Below are 20,773 nucleotides of genomic sequence, written 5' to 3'. Positions count from 1 at the left end.
TAAAATACTTTGTAGAAGATCTACAAGGACAAGAGGTGGTGCTGATGAGCGACAACTCCACAGCCGTCTCATACATCAACAAACAAGGTGGTACTCTGGCAAGAGACCTCTGTCTGCTAGTGGTACAGATTTGCCAGTGGGCGAAAGGTCACAACATTTCTCTCACAGCCAGGTTTATTCCGGGTCGGAGAAACATCGTGGCGAATCAACTAAGCAGGCATCACCAAGTGATGAGTGGCGAATGGTCTTTGGATCCTCGAGTAGCGAAGGCAGTAATAGCTTTGTGGGGTTTCCCCACAATAGACCTGTTCGCCACTTCTCTGAATGCGAAACTTCCCCGCTACGGGTCCCCAGTTCCAGATCATCAGGCAGCGATCCAGGACGCCCTTCAACAATCTTGGGACAATCTTAACGCATACGCCTTTCCGCCCTTTTGCCTGCTCGGAAGGGTGATCAACAAACTCAGGACCTCCTGGAACTGCAAGCCAACCCAAATCTTTTCTTAACCGCTAGGGCGAGAAAATCATGGAATGAAGGTTTTGGGTTCTCTGTGATGAAGCGAAGACAGTCGACTTCTGAACCCGTTAAGATAGTGCTGGGTTTGGTACAAGGACCAGCTTCAACCTCAGTTCCATCACTAGAGGGAACCAGTTGCTCTTGGGCCACTTGGGGGCCACTAGAGCTACCGTTCCCTGGAAGGATCTCAGCTTGTTGAGGACCTTCAGCAGGAGATTGGATGGAAGGAACAGGAAATTCCGGGTCCATTCGTTCCAAACTAGGGACGTGGCGTCCGTTATCTCCTCTAGAGGGTCCTTGTATGGGGCTACATATCGAGGTAGTTTCTTGATGTCGCTCGTCGCGAAGAGATCGATCTGCAGTTCTGGGACTTGTTCCAAGATGGAAGAGAATGAGTCTGCGTCCGGGGACCATTCTGACTCTATCGGCTTGAGCCTGAATAGAGCATCCGCTGTCACATTGCGGAACCTTTGTAAGTGAACTGCTGATAGGTGCCATCTCTCTAGACAAAGGATGGCTAATATCACATGGATGATATGGGACGATCTCGAGCCTTGTCGGTTCAGACATCTCACTATCACTTCGCTGTCCAAGATCAGCCTGATGTGGACTGATCTGCGAGGGGAGAGTCTTCCCAACATCAAGAGGACTGCCATGGCTTCCAAAATGTTGATGAGAAAGGACTTGAACAGAGATGACCAAGTCCCTTGGACTTTCTTTTGATGGGAGTGAACTCCCCATTCTTCCGTTGAGGCATCCATGTGGATGGTCATCGACGGCAGGGGTGGTTGCAAGGGCACGACCCTCATTAGGCTCTTGGCCTTCGACCATGGGTTGAGAATTGATCGTATTAAGGCCGGTATCGATCATTTTAGATCTCTTCGAGCGTTTGATGCGTATCTTCTCCAGACTCCTGACGCTTCTTTCAGTTGTGCTCTTAGCACTGGGTCTGCTACTGCTACGAACTGGAGAAAGCCCAGTACTCTTTCCTGTTGGCGTCTTGAAATCCTGTCGGATTACAGTAGTCTCTTGACAGACCATGCGATCTCCCTCCTCTTCCCTGAGGGAATGGAGAGACGATGTGACCTCAGGTTCCAATGGCTTTCCAACCATTGAAACCCTTGAGCTGGAGAGAGTCGAGACTTCTTGAAGTTGATTTTGCATCCCAGATGTTCCAGGAACTGGATCACTTATTTGGATGCTTGCAGACAAGCCGTTTCGGATGCTGCCCACACCAGCCAGTCGTCCAGGTACGCTGCTACCTGAACACCTTCTAAGCGTAGTTGTTGCACGACTGCATCTGCAAGTTTCATGAAGATACTTGGGACTATGTTTAGTCGGAAGGGTATGGCTCTTAGAACATACTTTATCTTCTGTAACTTGAATCCTAGGTAGGAGGAGAGGGGGCGACTGACTAGAAGGTGCCAAATTGGTATCTGTCAGCTCTATCAAGACTGTGAATGCCCCTTTTTGTAACAGAGTCCTTATGTGTTGAAGGATTAAAATCCTGAACTTGCTGTTTTTTTTTTATAAACAAGGCCAGAATGACTGAGTTGTTCTGAGTCCTTCTTGGGACCACAAAACAGCCTTCCCTGGAATTTGATGGACTTTGCTTTTCTTATAACCTGTATGCTCAAGAGCTATAGGGTATATTCTTCTAATGTGGGGTTGGAAGAATTGAGGAAATGATGGTGGAGACTTGTTCCGTTTCCATCCTAGTCCAATCTTGATTAGGCCGTGGTCCCAAGGATCGAAGGTCCAACGATCCTGAAATTGTTGGAGCCTCCCTCCTACCGGAAGCGTCTCCTTGCTTCGATTGATCGGAGGGTTTACCTCCTCGACCGCATCCTTCTTTACCTCTTGAGGGATGTCTAGAGGAGCCACGTCTGGATCCTTTATCTTTCAACCGAGAGATAGTGGTCTGCCTCTCAAACCCAGGGTTTAATGCTGCTGACTGGGCAACCAGCTGTTGAGGCACCACTTGGAAGGTGGTCTGAGTTTGGGCGACCACTTGGGGCACCGCGGTCATAGTAACTGTGGGATGTTGTTGAGCAGGCCGAGGGGGAAGTCTTGACTTCTTCGTCTTCCTTTTAGGTTGGGGACCCGCATCCGGGGAAGACTTCCTCTTTGAAGAGATGCCCCACTTCTGGAGAAGGTTCCTAGTCTCCGAGATGGCTTTCTCGACCACCTCTTTGAATACTTCGTTCGGGAAGAGGTCTTTACCCCAGATGTTAGGGGTAAGCGAACATGAACTCTCTACAGGCTCTCCTAGCCTTCATGAAAGTATACAGGTCTTTTACTAGGGTGGCCATATGCATTTTGGCCAGGACCATGAGCATGGCTGGGGTACAGTACTTCGTTGGCCTGCACACATCTCTATGCAATTTTGTAGGGATAAAGAGGCTGCAAGTCTCTCCATCGTCTCTTGTTCTTTGCACAAGAGAAATTCAGAATGTTTAGGGAGATTCTCACTAAACTGTCGTCCAGCGATGTCTGCGTCCAGTTTCCCTACTGAGAAGGTTAGGTGGACTTCCTTCCATTCCTTCTCCTGCATGGGCAAGGCTAACGACAGAGGCCTGCACTCCTCTAGTGCAGGACATGGTTTGCCTGCCTCCACTGCCTTGGCAACAGATTTAAATGCCTTCAACGTATAGGGGATGCTATTGAAGCAGGAGCAAGAAAGGTAGGGGGTTTCTTGCTCAAGGTGGACACTTTCGACACCGAATAGCCCGCCTTTCTCAGGCTACTTGACAAGAGAGCCTGTGCCTTATCGTGGTCGAAAACCATGACCTCCTTCGGTTCCGTCTCCTCTTTTGGCATTGGTTCATGCTTCAGTCGAATGAAGCAATCAGGGTAAGCGTTAAAGCTTGGCCAAAACTGGATGTCGTCTAAGGGGACAGCTCCCATCTTCTCTGAGATGAAGAGTTTGCCGTTCGAAATTGGCATAAACTCCGCATACCTCCAGGGATTGGTTTTGGAGCAGGTCAGGAGATCTTGGCCTCTGGGTAGCTTGTATGACCCTCGGGAGGCGATCAGTGGAGCTTCATGGAGCTCCTTCTCGAATCTCGCTTCCCTTGCTTCGCCTTGTTTGCGAATGTTCTCCATTAAATCCGTAAGATGGGCCAGTGCCTGGCTGATGTTGTCCAATGGAGGGGTAGAAGGTGAAGACGTCGAGGGTAACGGCTCTGGTGCCGGCACAGATGGAGGGAACTCCGACACGACATCATCATCTTCTTCCAGAGATAGAGTAGACTCCTCCTTGGGATCATCCTTTAATAGATCCTTTTCGGTGTCCCTAGACACTTCCGACATCCTTACCTCTTGGTGGATGTCCATACTTTGCAACGCCTCCCTGACATCCGTCTCGATGGCAATCTGGATACAGGGGGGTTCGAGTCGTGCTTGGGGCACAACCATTTCACTACCCGCTTTCGGGAACAGCAAGCTACGCATCCTATCGTTAGGTAGGTATGGTCCCGGAGAGTTCTTCTGGAACCCTCGTACCCACTTGCGCAGCTTTACTCGTGCCGCATCCCTCGACTCCGTTGACTTGGGGTCGTCGAAACCTTCGGTCACCAAGGTCCGGCAGATATTGCAGACTTGGGGGTCCCAATATTGCAGGGATTCGGTAAAGATGGTGCGGGGGGCATGAGACCTGCATGCTTTGTGACTGTAGAAGTTCCTACTCCTATGGTTGCAGAAGATCGCATCGCATTTCATCTGGGGTTCCTCCTGTGAAGAAAGGAAAATAAAATGAGTAGGCGATTGTTTATCTCACATGATAAACAGATATGCAAATATTCATATTTTAATCATTATAGTTTAGGATAGTAAGCTAGAAAGATTGATTGATTGATTTAAAGTTTTCAGGCATCCTGACATCTTAGGAAGCTAGAAAGAAATAGAGAAAGACCCATACTTGTGTATCCCTCCCAGCCAATTGCTGTGACCTCCCTCCAATATTAAAGATATAGTTTCCTTTATCAGGGCAACTCAAAAGAGAAGGGTTCTGACCTCTGGGGATAGAAAAAGTGTACACTGCCACTGACCCTTCTAATTATTTAATATGATGGGGAAAGTATCAACTGATTTCCAATCAGAGTATTGAAGGAATTCCATTCTTTCAATATAGGATTGGTCTCAGCAAAAGACTGTACAAGAGTACACAAAGTATGTTGGAAAGTAACTACTGTATAATAAATACTATAGTTTTCTGTTTGCAGTAGATACTATACTGCAAATATACTGGCTACTGTATAATCATATACTGTAGTTCAGCCGGCGTGTTGCCAGCATGGCTAGCACCTTGCGGCACAGTCCAGCCGGCATGTCGCCGGCTGGACTAGAAATTAGAAAAGATATACTTGTGTATCCCTTCCAGCCAATTGCTGTGACCTCCCCTTCCAATATTAAGACTATAGAGTTTCCTGATCAGGGAAAACTCAAAAGAGAAGAGTTCTAACCTCTAGGGATAGAAAAGTGTACGACCACTGACCCTTCTAAACTATTTAATATTGTAGGGTAAGTCATTAACTGATTTCTAATCAGAGTATTGAAGGAAGTCTATTTTTTCAATATGGATCGGTCTCAGCAAAAGACTGTGCAAGGATACACAAAATATGTTGGAAGATAACTACTGTATAATAAATACAATAGTTTTCTATCTGCAGTATGTACTATACTGCAAATATACTGGCTACTGTATAATCATATACTGTAGTTCATCCGGCATGTTGCCGGTAGGGCTAGTACCTGGTGGCACCGGTCCAGCCAACTTGCTGCTGGCTGGGTTAGTCTTGGCGGCACTAGCTAACACAGAGAGAAAAAGCATGGAGTGAAGGGCTGCCTTATTAAAATGTATGTTTACAATGAATAAGGGTGTAAGTATATAACCTTACTGCCTTCCTCCAGAAAGAGGGTTCAAATGGAAGGGGAGAATGCATCATTCAGGCTTCCATCCAGCCGCAAGATCCATTGCTGGCATTGCCGGTTTCAGGAATGTGGATGGCAGTCCAAGGGAGGACTGAAGAACCTTCAGCAGAAAGAGGGTTCAAATGGAAGGGGAGAATGCATCATTCAGGCTTCCATCCAGCTGCAAGATCCATTGCCGGTTTCAGGAATGTGGTTGGCAGTCCAAGGGAGGACTGAAGAACCTTCGTCAGAAGAAGGGTCTCCACTGGCAGCCGTCATAGCTGGCACAACCTTCCCGGAGCCTTGTGTCCATAAGGGAAAGACTGAGTGACTAAACAGCTGCTTATGTAGGAGCCCGGCCGGCCCCGCAACCCACCCGGCAAGCGGTGAGATTGCAGGACAACGGCCACAGGATTGCGATGGCTAAGTCATCGCTAAAGAACAGAGAGGGGAAGGGAAAAGGGTCCTGTATCAAGTGTAGAAGGCAGTGGCAGGATTGCCGCCACTTCCACACAAGAGTGAAATAATGTTTCAGTATCGGCGCCATCCTAGGCAGCAGATGAATAACTATTCTTCAGCCTAGGGTCTGCTGAATCTATCAAGTGTAGAAGAAGGCGGCAGGATTGCCGCCGCCTCTACACAAGAGAGAAACAATGTTTCAGTATCGGCAACATCCTAGGCGGCAGAAGAATACTAATCTTCAGCCTAGGGTCTGCCAACACAGGACTAGTCTTCTAGACCGCAGGGGAGAAGGTGGCGGCATCATACTACCACTTCAGGTGTGGCTTAGGGAGGCTTAGCCTCCTATGCCGGCAGCTGTAAGCTAGCAGGAGAGTACTGCTCACCGTGCTGCTCTGCCGCCGGCAACAAGACTGAATACTCTGAGGTTCTGTCGAAAACCAAAACCGGGATCTCGTCGGCAAAGGTGGGAGACAGAAAACCCTAGCTTAGTCAAGCCGGAGTGAACTAATCTATGGCAAGACCAGATAGGGTTGCCGCCTGCGGCGGCACTCAGAGGGAAGGAGGGATTACCCTTAAATCTCCACAGGAGACAAGTATTGAGTTATATAATTCTAGGAGTTGTACTTTCTCCCGTTGAATCAATAAAACGATACACGAGGGTAAACAGGGATAATGTCAAAGTATACTACAGCGCCTAGGCTAGGTAGCCTAGCACGAGACGAGATCCGGTTACCCAAATCGCCGAAACTCTAACGTATACGATCGACAAAAGGAAGAGGAAATTATGCATAAAATATATATCTTTACTAGTATAATTGTACCTAAATAGCTTTCATAATTTATTAATGCTACTACAACCGGGAAAGTCGTTCTAACTAAATAACACATGCATAACGAACGACAGCGCCCATGGCGCCTCGGCACCTCCGGTGACAGATCTAGCTTCTTAACATAATAAATTACTCTAATTTCACTGTGAAGCAGGAGCTAAAAATTATACACTGTAAAGAATAAATACTCAACTTTCCAGTGGCAAAAGAAGCAGGAGATTGCATGTTAAAACCTCTCAAAAGCGATTAAAACTTTAGATCAACAGGGAACACCACCGTGCGAAATCGCTACAAAAATAGGAATGAGCGCCATCTTGGATACAGCGCCATCTAGATACTCAATAGTAGTACGGGAGGAAGGGTAACCTTGATAACGGCTCCCCTTCTATTTTTGCCACTCTTCCCCCTCGAAACGAAAACGCTATTCGGGGTGAAGATTGCTATGTGTCGTATCAAGATATAAGTCCCCTGATATTATGCGATATCCTTAAGAGAAATTTTAAGGATATCCGTGCCAGGAGTTAGAATTCTGGAGACCTAAAGGTTAATTCTCTGCGAATATCACTGTAGCCAAATATCCCTTAGAAAGCTACCTATAGGAACCTTCCATCAGGACGACATGGCTTGAGCCCAAAAATGTTATAAATAATTTTTATTTCAATTTTACAAATCTGAGTCTTTTAAGTTACGCTTTTTGCTAAAATCTCCTTTTAAGTCCTAGGCCTAATGTCAACCACCGCTGGATAGATATATACCTCGTTAAATTTTTAAGCACAGTCCCAGCTTTGCTGAAGTAATACCTTTTAAAGGGTTCTGGTCTGCATAATTATGAAAAATACAAGTTACTTTTTGAATTTGTGATTTTACTGTTGGTTTGTTTTTGTCTACTGCAACATTCTAAATGTAGGATCTTGAACAAATACAAAATTCCTGAAAATAGATGAGGACACTTCTGAATAGCAAACATCTTAGATTGTTTTTGTGATTCATGAAATTTTTATTTTATCCATATCTGACTTTTTGAACTACAGTAATACTGTTTTCAGTATTGTACCATATATTTCCATGTATAAGATGACCTTTAGATAAGACAAGGTAAAATGCTTGGGCAAATTAGAATGAATTTATTTCATATCTGTTGTAAAAGATGCCTACTAAATTACAAATCATGTGTATAGGCTATGTTTTGCAACAGCAGGTATATTTCAAATATTGGTTATGTAAAGATGATGTTATCAAAATTTTTTTACCTGATACATCCTTAGATATTCAACTTAAACAGAATAACAAAGCCGATTCTATATTGTTTTCCTACACACTTCGCCTGAAAGGGAAACCATTATTTTGTGAATGTTTTACTGCCAAATATAACTAATAAACGAACAAACACATCCAAATGACAACTAATGACACTAATAAGTGTTAGTAAACTTTATGAAAACTGTCTAAGTCTATAACATAATGGTACTCCTCCATTATTTATTATAAGATGTTTTGAATGAATATGGAAAGTGTATTAGAATACTTTTCATTTACTTATATGTGCACATTTCTTTGATGTTGGTATCCTGATATCAGCTGACAATGTTTATTTTTTCTCAGTTGGGGTAGCATAGGAAAAAGTTGATTTCACCAATATGGAATAGACTACTCATAATGAAGATATGCCAATAAAATATAAGGTCAGAAGGATTCAGTTACCTTCATCATTTATTGCGTGATGTAAATCTTTTCATTTATGTCAGTGATTATTGTATCAAGGCCGAGGTTAGCTTACCGATAAACATCACTTGGAATTAAAGTTTTAATTTCTAGAATGGTAGTGTATGACAGCCTCCAATATTTAAGGGGAATTTTATGATTTAAAGGCCATCTTATACTACACAGAAAGATAAGGTAGATACTGTATATGATTTTTATTGTGCTTTACAGAAATTTCCATTAATATTTGCTGATTTGTATCAAAGATTTTACACTTGAATCGTGAGATAACGACTCTTGTAGCTTTATGCTGGTTCTTTAGATTCATGCTCTTCGACCTCATAACCATATTTCATTTCTTCAGGAGTGTAGCACTATGTGTGAGTGTCTCCTACATCTAGTTGATGATATAAGTGTGGTATAAATATTGTAACAAGTCTTCTGAAAGTACAACCTTTAACCTCTTCAGTTAGTACTGTGCATAAAAGCTCAGTGTGGAATAGGAATGGGTAAGCCAGCTGGCAGGAACACCCTATGCTTCAGTAACCGACCGTTGGATGTGTAATGCCGGAACATAGTAGCCAAAGTATCTTGAAAAGCAAGGGTCTTTTATAATAGTTAGATTTAATTCTTGTAGCAAACCTTATTTTTAAATATTTAACTTAGCCGGTGAATATATAATAGCTGCTACTCAGCGGCTCGACAGAAAACACACTCAAAAACTCGCGAGCGATCGCTATGAAGGTTGCGGGTGTGACCACCAGCGCCAACTATCGGCCAGATACCACTCTTGCATGTAAACAAACCCTTCAATTCTTCTCTGTCGACCTTGACGACAAGACGTATCATTACTCGCTGTAGAACCTGGAGTTTTCTCAACATATTTGGTGAAGTGCTTCATTTTGGTTTGAGCTTTCGCAGTACAGGTGTTTTATCTTCAACTTAAATCTTGAACTCGTTTTTGGATAGATTTAATTTTTGATGACTTTGGATTGTTTTTTGGACTTTCCTTGACTTTTAAATGGCCGACCCTTCCCTTAGTACGGAAGTGTGTTTAGGCTTTTAGCAATTATCTTATCACGTTATAAATTAATTATAGATTTTCCTCTATATATTTTATATCTCACCCGCCTTTATTAGGCCTCTTCGATTAGCTTTCCATTTATAATAAACATCAAGATAAATTTTAATGATTTGTTTATATGCGACCTTTCCTGAGAGTAGGCGGTCCTAACTTGGAAACCAAAGTTAAACAACGTTGAGCCCTTTCAATCGTAAATAACTTTTACAGAGCTAATGATTTAAAACTTATTAAATGAATATTTTTTATGAAAGATTTTCTTTGATTAGTCTTCGTACTGTTTCAAAGATGAACTAACGTTTAGTTTATTTATGCTACGCAGTTTGCACTCTATCGTTACGATAGAGAGAGAGAGTATCACGGTTTCACTTTGCAGAAAGAGTAAATCGATTCTGACGTTTTGTTCATTCTTCTTTCAAAGCTTAAATGTTTTAAATTCTATTTTAAAGGAACTTTTTAATTGAAAAACCTTTCAGTTTTTTCCTTTGGTCAAATAACCTGTTTTTTGACGAAACGTAAGTGGGCTCTTCTCTTCGGTGCGAAATCAAGAGAGAGAGAGAGAGAGAGAGATAGAGACGGAGGGAGAGAGAGGAGAGAGAACGTTCCTATCTTTATCTCGTCCCAAGCGAGTAACGTTGTTCTCGAGTTACTCTTGTCCCTAGTCTGTACGGGAGAAAGGATAAAACGTTTTTAGTTTTTTATTCTCGTCCCAAGGCACTGTACGGTGAGAGATTGAAAACGTAGTTTTGAATTAACTGGTGTTTAGTCTCTTCCCCAGCCACTGATCTTTTTATCTTAAAATATGTTTACTGTTTTTTTTTTGCTGGTATTAATGTGCTTACATTATACGACTGATTTCGCAATTATAACCTTTTGATGAGGGTAGAATTGCGTGCTTCAGGTAGAAATCAGTTTTATTCATACCTAATGTGAATTGTTAAAAAATTCGATTTCAGTGAAATAAGTGCAAAACAGAAAATCGTAGTGATAAAGTGATATTGCGCAAAGTGTTATCAGTGTTGCGACCGAGGGTTCGTCTGTTCGTGCCTGTCGTTCGCCTAGTCCGGGACCTCTTGCAAGCTCCCAAGCCCAGGGGAGAAGTAATGTCGTACGACTTATGGGTTCGAGAGGCCTTGATCAGCGAACAGACGTTCCCTCTATGGTATCAGGCGTGTCTTACCAAGATCACCCCTACCATAAGGCGAGAGAGACGATTTTCTCCTCGTCATCCGAAGGCTTTTCGCATAAGAAACCGTGGAACAAGGTTTCGAGGCCCTTTAAGCGAAAGTCAGTCCTTTCAGGACAGGTCCAGCGTCCTGGTTTTAACTATTAGGACAGTTCTGACCCTATGCAGTCATCGGAAGACTGCTCGCCGCCTAAACAAAAGCGTAACACAGACTCCGAGAGTCTTTTTGTAGGCAAGGTTTTGCAGTCACAGACGTTACCCTCGTCTCTTACCGCAACCATTCCCGTTGATCCTAAATGGGTTGTACGGCAAGACATGCAGAATAAGCTTGCCTCCCTTATGGAAGACTATTCTGCCGATAAGTCCGTTGAGCCTAGCCGTTTATCTCATCGAGATCCTGGCCTTCGGCCACCCTAACGTTCCTTTGTGCGTCCTGTTGACGTTGGCGTAGCCAAGTCACGTCAGTCAGGTTGTTTAGAACCACACTCGATGCGGTCTCGTGTGGATTTTCAGCCGCATTTGGACGTTAGGCCACTTGCTGATGCTCCTGTTGACGTTCAGGACGTTCGCCAACCATCGGAGTTGACTTGTTTTGACGCTGAGCGTCAACCTCCGCATTCTAGAGTTGTTTTGACTGCTCAGACTAGGCGGTCAAAGCAGTCTCGAGTGGACGCTGTGCGTCCCCACGCACCTGTTGTTGTTGACAGTTCACAGACTGTCAAGCAGTTACATGACGTTGCGTCCTGGTCCGCTACTAATGCACCAGTGCGTGGGGACTCTGCTTGTAAAGCATTGCCACCACGGTAGGTCTCTCCCTTGCTTGAGACTCGGCTATTGTCGGACAAGGTTCCTTCAGATGAGGAAGTTGCTGTTCCCCCTCCTACTGATATTCCCTTGAGGACTCTGTCAGACGGAGAGGAACCTAAAGCTGCTTAGCCCTCTATGGACTTTAAATAAATCATACTGATTTTTAAGGATCTTTGTCCGGATCTTTTTGTAACTGCTGCTCCTCGTTCGCCTAAACGTCAGAGTTTACACTAGGCCTAGCTACTTCGAAGCCGTTGTTTTATAAGCTAGTGCTCTCTCGCTTTTCTAAGAGAGCTTTATGTTTGCTAGGCGACTGGTTTATCACCAGGAGGAGTTTGGGGGAGACAGCCTTTGCTTTCCCTACTTTTAAGCTGGCTTATAGAGCGAGAGTCTGATATGACACGAGAGAAGTTCTCGGCTTGGGAGTTCCTGCCTCTGCCCAGATAGACTTCTCAAACCTCATAGACTCTCCCTGGCGCCTGGCCATGAGACGCTCCAAGATTTTATGGTCGACTTCAGAGCTATTTTCGAGCGTTTGAAGTTTTGCTGTACAATTATGTCATGCATAAACAAGGCTTTCAGGGATGGCTCCTATGATCTGACAGCCACGTTCTCTGCAGGAACAAGTCCCTCAGGGATGGCTCCAATGATCTGGCAGCCATGTTCACTGCAGGAGTACGTAAGAGGCAAGTGCGCTCAATGTGTTCATTGTCAAGACAAACTTCACGATGAAGTCTACCAGGCTGTCTTGACAGCATTTATGGAAGGCGACAGGATGGTCTCTCTCGACATTCAGGAGGCATACTTCCACATTCCTATACACCCGGATTCCCAACCGTTTCTGAGGTTTGTTTACAGGAATGTGGGGTACCAGTTTCGAGCCTTGTGCTTTGGCCTCAGTCCTGCTCCTCTCGGGTTTACGAGGCTCATGAGGAATGTGGCAAAATCCCTCCATCTTTCGGGGATCCGAGCCTCCCTGTACTTGGACGACTGGCTTCTCAGAGCATCGTCCAGTCTTCGCTGTCTGCAGGATCTACATTGGACGTTGAGTCTGGCCAGGGAGTTGGGACTTTTGGTCAACCTAAAAGTCCCAACTGATCCCATCCCAGATTATTCTATATTTGGGGATGGAGATTCGCAGTCCAGTTTTTTTTTCGGGCTTTTCCGTCTGCCACCGAATAGAACAAGCCCTGCTCGAAGTCCAACTAATGCTGAAAAGAAAACGTTTGTTCAGTCAGGAGTTGGAACAGTCTCGTAGGGACTCTCTCATCCCTGGAGCAGTTTGTCTCACTAGGGAGACTACACCTTCTGCCTCTCCGGTTCCATCTAGCCTCTCACTGGAACTAGGACAAGACGTTAGAGACGGTATCATTCCCAGTCTCCGAACCAGTAAAGGCATGCCTGAAATGGTGGGACGGCAATATCAGTCTGAGAGAGGGACTATCCCTAGCAGTCAAGAACCCAAACCACGTGTTGTTCTCAGACGCGTCGGATTTGGGTTGGGGTGCGACCCTGGACGGTCGGGAATGCTCGGGTCTGTGGACCTCAAGTCAGAAGAGCATGCACATCAACGGCAAGGAGCTATTAGCAGTCCACTTGGCCTTGATGATATTCGAAAGCTTCTTCGAAACTAAGTGGTAGAGGTCAACTCAGACAACACCACAACTTTGGCGTACATCTCCAAGCAAGGAGGCTCACACTCCTTCACGCTGCTCGAGATCGCAAGGGACTTTCTCTTATGGTCAAGAAATCGAGGCATCTCCCTGTTGACGAGATTCATCCAGGGGGACTTGAACGTCTTGGCGAATGTCTCAGTCGGAGGGGTCAGGTGATACACACGGAATGGACCCTCCACAAGGACGTGGGCAAGATTCTTTGGGCTACTTGGGGTCAACCCACCATAGACCTCTTTGCCTCCTCGTTGACCAAAAGGTTACCAATCTATTGCTCTCCAGTCCTAGATACAGAAGCAATCCACATAAACGCGTTTCTACTGGATTGGTCTCTTCTGGACTTATATGCATTCTCACCATTCAAGATAGTCAACAAGGTACTGCAGAAGTTCGCCTCTCACGAAGGGACAAGGTTGACGTTGGTTGCTACCCTCTGGCCCGCGAGAGAGTGGTTCACCGAGGTACTTCAATGGCTGGTAGACTTTCCAAGAAGTCTTCCTCTAAGGGTAGATCTGTTACGTCAGCCCCACGTAAAGAATGTCCATCAAAGCCTCCCCGCTCTTCGTCTGACTTCCTTCAGACTATCGAAAGACTCTCAAGAACTCGAGGCTTTTCGAAGGAGGCAGCCAGTGCGATTGCAAGAGCGAGGAGAGCTTCTACCATTAGAGTATACCAGTAGAAGTGGGAAGTCTTTTGAGACTGGTGCAAGTCAGCATCTGTGTCCTCGTCCAGTACCTCTGTAGCCAAAATCGCAGATTTTCTTTTACATCTGAGAAAGGTTCGCTCCCTTTCAGCTCCCACGATTAAGGGCTACAGGAGCATGTTGGCTTCGGTCTTTCGACATAGAGGCTTAGATCTTTCCAACAATAAAGATCTCCAAGATCTCCTTAAGTCTTTCGAGACCTCTAAGGAACGTTGTTTGGCAACTCCTGGATGGAACTTAGACGTGGTCATAAGGTTCCTCATGTCAGACAGGTTTGAGCCATTACATTCAGCCTCCCTGAAGGATCTCACCCTCAAGACACTTTTCCTAGTGTGCTTGGCTTCGGCTAAAAGGGTCAGTGAACTTCATGCCTTCAGTAAGAACATCGGTTTTTTCTACAGAAAAAGCCACTTGTTCACTTCAACTTGGTTTCCTGGCCAAAAAATGAACTGCCTTCTCGTCCTTGGCCTAAATCTTTTGATATTCCTTGCTTATCAGAGATCGTAGGCAACGAACTGGAAAGAGTATTATGTCCTGTTAGAGCTCTTAAGTTCTATTTAGCTCGTGCTAAGTCATTACGAAGTAAATCTGAGGCATTATGGTGCTCAGTTGAGAAACCATCATTGCCTATGTCAAAGAATGCTTTGTCATATTTTATCAGATTTTTTAATACGAGAAGCTCATTCTCACTTGAATGAGAAAGACCGATGGTTGCTTAAGGTTAAGACGCACGAAGTTAGAACTATAGCAATCTCCGTGGCCTTCAAGCAAAATAAATCTCTGCAAAGTATTATGGACGCGACTTTTTGGAGAAGCAAGTCAGTGTTCGCGTCATTTTACTTAAAAGATGTCCAGACTCTTTACGAAGACTGCTACACACTGGGTCCATTCGTTGCAGCGAGTGCAGTAGTGGGTGAGGGTTCTACCACTACATTACCCTAATTCCAATATCCTTTTTAATCTGTCTCTTGAAATGTTTTTTGGGATGTACGGAAGGCTAAGAAGCCTTTCGCATCCTTGTTGATTTGGCGGGGGGTCAAAGTCATTTCTTGAGAGCGCCCAGATTAGGGGTTTGATGAGGTCCTGTTAGTATGGGTTGCAACCCTTTATACTTCAGCTCCTGGGAGTCTTTCAGCATCCTAAGAGGATCGCTGGGCTTCGTGAGGAAGACAGACTTACAAGGCAGAGTAATCGTCTAAGTCAACTTCCTTACCAGGTACCTATATTTTTTGGTTTTGTTATATTGATAACTGTCAAAAACTCTTAGCTTATACGCTGTAAACTTAATTAACTCTGGTCTCTACCCACCGCCTTGGGTGTGAATCAGCTATTATATATTCACCGGCTAAGTTAAATATTTAAAAATGATATTTTAATTATAAAATAAATTTTTGAATATACTTACCCGGTGAATATATAAATTAAAGGCCCTCCCTTCCTCCCCAATAGAGACGCAGCGGGACGAGAAGAATTGAAGGGTTTGTTTACATGCAAGAGTGGTATCTGGCTGATAGTTGGCGCTGGTGGTCACACCCGCAACCTTCATAGCGATCGCTCGCGAGTTTTTGAGTGTGTTTTCTGTCGAGCCGCTGAGTAGCAGCTATTATATATTCACCGGGTAAGTATATTCAAAAATTTATTTTATAATTAAAATATCATTTTACTTTGTAATAACCATCTTGTAATTTTCAGAGGGATGTAAGCATATCAAGAAAATAGTGTTTCACAAAGCAATTTATCTAGATGATGCAGGAATGGCACTTTTACCACTTCTGAAGGATTCTTTGCAAGAACTTCAAGTTTCATCATGTGGCAATGTTACACCAGATGGCCTGAGACATATTAAACAGTTAGTGTAAGTATAAAACATTACCCTCTTTTGAACTTTAGTTTGATGTACTCGTAAGTACCTGCTAAGTTGGATCCCATCTTGTTGGAAAACTCTCTAAGTTGTTATAGATCTGACTAGTATACAAAATTCTATTACAAAATATCAGTCAAATACGGTATTACCGTAAAAATCCCAGGATTCAGACTTATGTAGACCAGGGTAAGATCTATCTGCATGTGAGAACACCGTAGTTTTTAAGATTATTTTGTGTTCATGGTATTTATATATGCAGCATACTAACTTAACATGAGATCTCCCATATCATGCACTGATTTAAGATTTCATCAAATATCCTGGATGTCAGTTATTAATGATAATAATAATAATAGTTATTATTACTATTATTATTATTATTATTTTTATAATAATAATAATAATAATAATAATGATAATAGGAGATCCATTTGCTGAATAGCATTATTCCAAGCTTTTAAACAGCTTTTCATTTTCATTTACCTTACTTCAATTCTCCATCCAACAGCTTCTATTAAAAATTTTTATTCACAGTCATAGTGTAAAGTACAGTTATTCTACCTTTCAATCTAGGTTCATGTTGAAACTGACATCTAGGATGAGATGTAACTCGTCTTGTGCGAGAGCTAGGCTGGCTATATAACCAGTTGAACTGTCACCATAAGACCAAGGGTAAAGTTACCTAAGGACTACTGGATATACTCCCGAAAGTAGTGGGAGGTGAAGGAAATCTCTGTTAGCAAACTCCTGTCTAAATACCTAAGCCACTGACAGGTTCTTCCTGAATGCTAAGGACCCAATATCCCCTACTTAATGAGCCCGTGCCCAAGTTGGATCTCCAACTCCTTTGTTGCCGTGGATAGGAGCAACTAGGCCTAATGATCTCATGAATTTAGAAAGAACAGAGTTCTTGAATTTCTTTCTCCTTATCCTGTCAGTGCTTTAAAAAGTCTTTGGAGCTCAGGCCTGAAACACAAAGTCCTCTGTAAGATAACAGTGTGGACCCTATGCAGGACTGGGAAGCCAGTCATTTTTATGCCTTCTGGATGCCTTCTGAGAAGAGATGGAGAAGGACTCAAATTAGTATCGTGGGCAGCTGGATCTTGGTAACAAACCAAGGAACAAGCTAAGCAGATCTCCTTTGCCAAAACTACGAGTAGCTGAAAGACTGATTTTGTTGTTTATGTTGAAAATTTGCAACTTTGACCTTCCCAAATACAGTACTTTAATTGGTACTTGGTTATAACCCTTTAAATAAGTCTGACATTTCACCAATGTACAATGTAACTTCTTAAAATCATCATACGTCAATGTGGAAATAGCTGAACTTGTGTCGATTTCAATTAAAAGGGCTTATGATTCAATTGACAACTATCAATATAAGGTTGAAGAGAAGTTTTGTTTACTTTTACCATACAATTTAAATCAAGACTCTTCATCATCGGACCCCTCTTCTTGGAACATAACTTCATGAGTCTTCTTCAAATAGGGTTTCATCATTTGCAGCGCTCTTGTCTCTTTCTTGGCTGGTGATGATGTTTGGCCTCTGGACACCCTGTTATAGGAGTTGCTCTTCATCTTGTGCTTGCACATTGATGCTACCTGGCCAGGCTTGCCACACTCGTAGCATTTCTCAGAAGACGGTCCCATTTTAAGTGCTTCATCTTGTCACAGACCCTAGCCTATTAACACTTTGAACCTCTTATTCCTAATATGCTGCTTCTAGATTGGATAAGGCTGCCAATAAATCCCTCACCGTATTTGTGTGGTAACCAAAATCTGATAACTTGGCTGTGAAATGTGGTTCACTCTGAGCAGTAAGGAACAGTTTGTATTTAAGAAATTTTTCATTGTTTCCAAAGTCACCCAGTTCGGCTAACTTATTCAAATCCTTGGAGAATGATTTATACATTTCTTCTTTCAGTTTATTGCGGTCTTGGAATTCAGTCAAATCTTTTACAGTTGACTTCTTATGTTTGTACAGTAGCTTCAGGTTAGTTTTCATGTCAGTTAAGGAGAGGGAAAACGCTGACCCTGCAGCAATCATGGCAACAATACCATCAAAATATGGAGTTAGAATATTAGTTAAGATCAAGCTTACTTGACAAGATTCATCTGTAATCTCTTGAGCTTGGAAGGTTACAGTCATTAATTTCAACCAGTTATCTAAGGATTGTGAATGGCACAAACTTCGGGAAACTGACTTCCATTTTTCTCGTTAAGCAAAGTAATTAAAAGTCCATCCATCCATATACCAAGGCACTTCCCCCAATTTTGGGGGGTAGCCGACACCAACAATGAAACAAAACAAAAAGGGGACCTCTACTCTCTATGTTCCTTCAGCCTAATCAGGGACCCAACCGAGTTCAGCTGGTACTGCTAGGGTGCCACAGCCCAACCTCCCACATTTCCACCACAGATGAAGCTTCATAATGCTGACTCCCCTACTGCTGCTACCTCCGCGGTCATCTAAGGCACCGGAGGAAGCAGCAGGGCCTACTGGAACTGCGTCACAATCGCTCGCCATTCATTCCTATTTCTAGCACGCTCTCTTGCCTCTCTCACATCTATCCTCCTATCACCCAGAGCTTTCTTCACACCATCCATCCACCCAAACCTTGGCCTTCCTCTTGTACTTCTCCCATCAACTCTTGCATTCATCACCTTCTTTAGCAGACAACCATTTTCCATTCTCTCAACATGGCCAAACCACCTCAACACATTCATATCCACTCTAGCCGCTAACTCATTTCTTACACCCGTTCTCTCCCTCACCACTTCGTTCCTAACCCTATCTACTCGAGATACACCAGCCATACTCCTTAGACACTTCATCTCAAACACATTCAATTTCTGTCTCTCCATCACTTTCATTCCCCACAACTCCGATCCATACATCACAGTTGGTACAATCACTTTCTCATATAGAACTCTCTTTACATTCATGCCCAACCCTCTATTTCTTACTACTCCCTTAACTGCCCCAACACTTTGCAACCTTCATTCACTCTCTGACGTACATCTGCTTCCACTCCACCATTTGCTGCAACAATAGACCCCAAGTACTTAAACTGATCCACCTCCTCAAGTAACTCTCCATTCAACATGACATTCAACCTTGCACCACCTTCCCTTCTCGTACATCTCATAACCTTACTCTTACCCACATTAACTCTCAACTTCCTTCTCTCACACACCCTTCCAAATTCTGTCACTAGTCGGTCAAGCTTCTCTTCTGTGTCTGCTACCAGTACAGTATCATCCGCAAACAACAACTGATTTACCTCCCATTCATGGTCATTCTCGCCTACCAGTTTTAATCCTCGTCCAAGCACTCGAGCATTCACCTCTCTCACCACTCCATCAACATACAAGTTAAACAACCACGGCGACATCACACATCCCTGTCTCAGCCCCACTCTCACCGGAAACCAATCACTCACTTCATTTCCTATTCTAACACATGCTTTACTACCTTTGTAGAAACTTTTCACTGCTTGCAACAACCTTCCACCAACTCCATATAACCTCATCACATTCCACATTGCTTCCCTATCAACTCTATCATATGCTTTCTCCAGATCCATAAACGCAACATACACCTCCTTACCTTTTGCTAAATATTTCTCGCATATCTGCCTAACTGTAAAAATCTGATTCATACAACCCCTACCTCTTCTAAAACCACCCTGTACTTCCAAGATTGCATTCTCTGTTTTATCCTTAATCCTATTAATCAATACTCTACCATACACTTTTCCAACTACACTCAACAAACTAATACCTCATGAATTACAACACTCATGCACATCTCCCTTACCCTTATATAGTGGTACAATACATGCACAAACCCAATCTACTGGTACCATTGACAACACAAAACACATATTAAACAATCTCACCAACCATTCAAGTACAGTCACACCCCCTTCCTTCAACATCTCAGCTTTCACACCATCCATACCAGATGCTTTTCCTACTCTCGTTTCATCTAGTGCTCTCCTCACTTCATCTATTGTAATCTCTCTCTCATTCTCATCTCCCATCACTGGCACCTCAACACCTGGAGCAGTTTTAATTAAAAGTTTAATTAAAAGTAAACTCTTAAAATCAGTTGTGCAATTAACATTAGTAATGCCAATGTTCAGTTAAACATTAAAACTTACAGAGATTTCCTCAGTTACCACCACTGAATTTCGGCTGCAGTTACCTTGACTTAGGCTACTTTTGTGTAACGGAAGGTATTTCATCCACGGATCCCATCCTCATCGCTATTGTCAAAACTTAACACTTCCAAGACCTTAAGGTGGATTAAGTACAGTACCTGTATACACTTTGCATATAGTAGGCCTACTGACATATTTATTGTCCTTTCACTATGTTACAGATGATATATCTTACTTCGAAACATAGCATTTTTGTTTTTATCTTGGCCGCCCTTTTGAATACTGTTTACATTCTTTTTCTGGGCTCGAACCTGTGCCGCCCAGTGAATAAGCTCCATTTAGCACTTATTCTTAGGTAATTTACTGCTAAATATACCAGAGAAAAAAATGTAAAGGAGTGCTAGGTTAACTAGCTCGCTCACCTATTGGTGTCGGTATAAAATTGGGCGTATAATCCAGAGGTCCCGCACTATTTAGATTCATCCACGACAAAGACCCCAATAGAGGAGAGCCGTTCAACCTCACTCGGCACCACCAACTCTGCATCCGCTCAGAACCCAACTCCTTTTAGCACGCCTTTATGGTAACCCGCTTTTTGTTTGTGCTCTCGTGTTTTTGCGATTTTCCTTTGGATTATGGCTTCTTCATCGGTTTCCCAGGAGACACCGTCTAAGTTAAGTACCAAGCTATGTTTTGCTGTGTTTTGAGCAATCTAGATCGTTTAATATTTAAATTATAGGAGTTTATTCTCTTCGTTCATATCGATCTTGCTTGATTCCGCTTACAGTTGGTACTCCTGTTTTGAGAGCTTTTAGTTTCACTCGCGGTGTTACTATGTGTATTATTTTTATTATTAATTAAATTTTATTTGTT

General features: G+C 43.3%; 1 protein-coding gene across 6 annotated transcripts in view; it reads left to right on the top strand.

The window, feature by feature from the left end:
* LOC137624975 (ATP synthase subunit s, mitochondrial) overlaps window positions 1-20,773 on the top strand; it is a 339,973-nt gene that overhangs the window by 205,716 nt on the left and 113,484 nt on the right. For all 6 annotated transcript variants that reach the window (XM_068355919.1, XM_068355911.1, XM_068355930.1 and 3 more), the window contains exon 5: window positions 15,563-15,725. In XM_068355919.1, coding sequence (XP_068212020.1) covers window positions 15,563-15,725 — 163 coding nt within the window. The remainder of the gene's footprint in view (window positions 1-15,562; window positions 15,726-20,773) is intronic.

This window comes from Palaemon carinicauda, chromosome 2 (genome assembly GCF_036898095.1).
Source record: "Palaemon carinicauda isolate YSFRI2023 chromosome 2, ASM3689809v2, whole genome shotgun sequence".
Lineage (NCBI taxonomy): Eukaryota > Metazoa > Arthropoda > Malacostraca > Decapoda > Palaemonidae > Palaemon > Palaemon carinicauda.
This window is presented reverse-complemented; position numbering and strand designations above follow the sequence as displayed.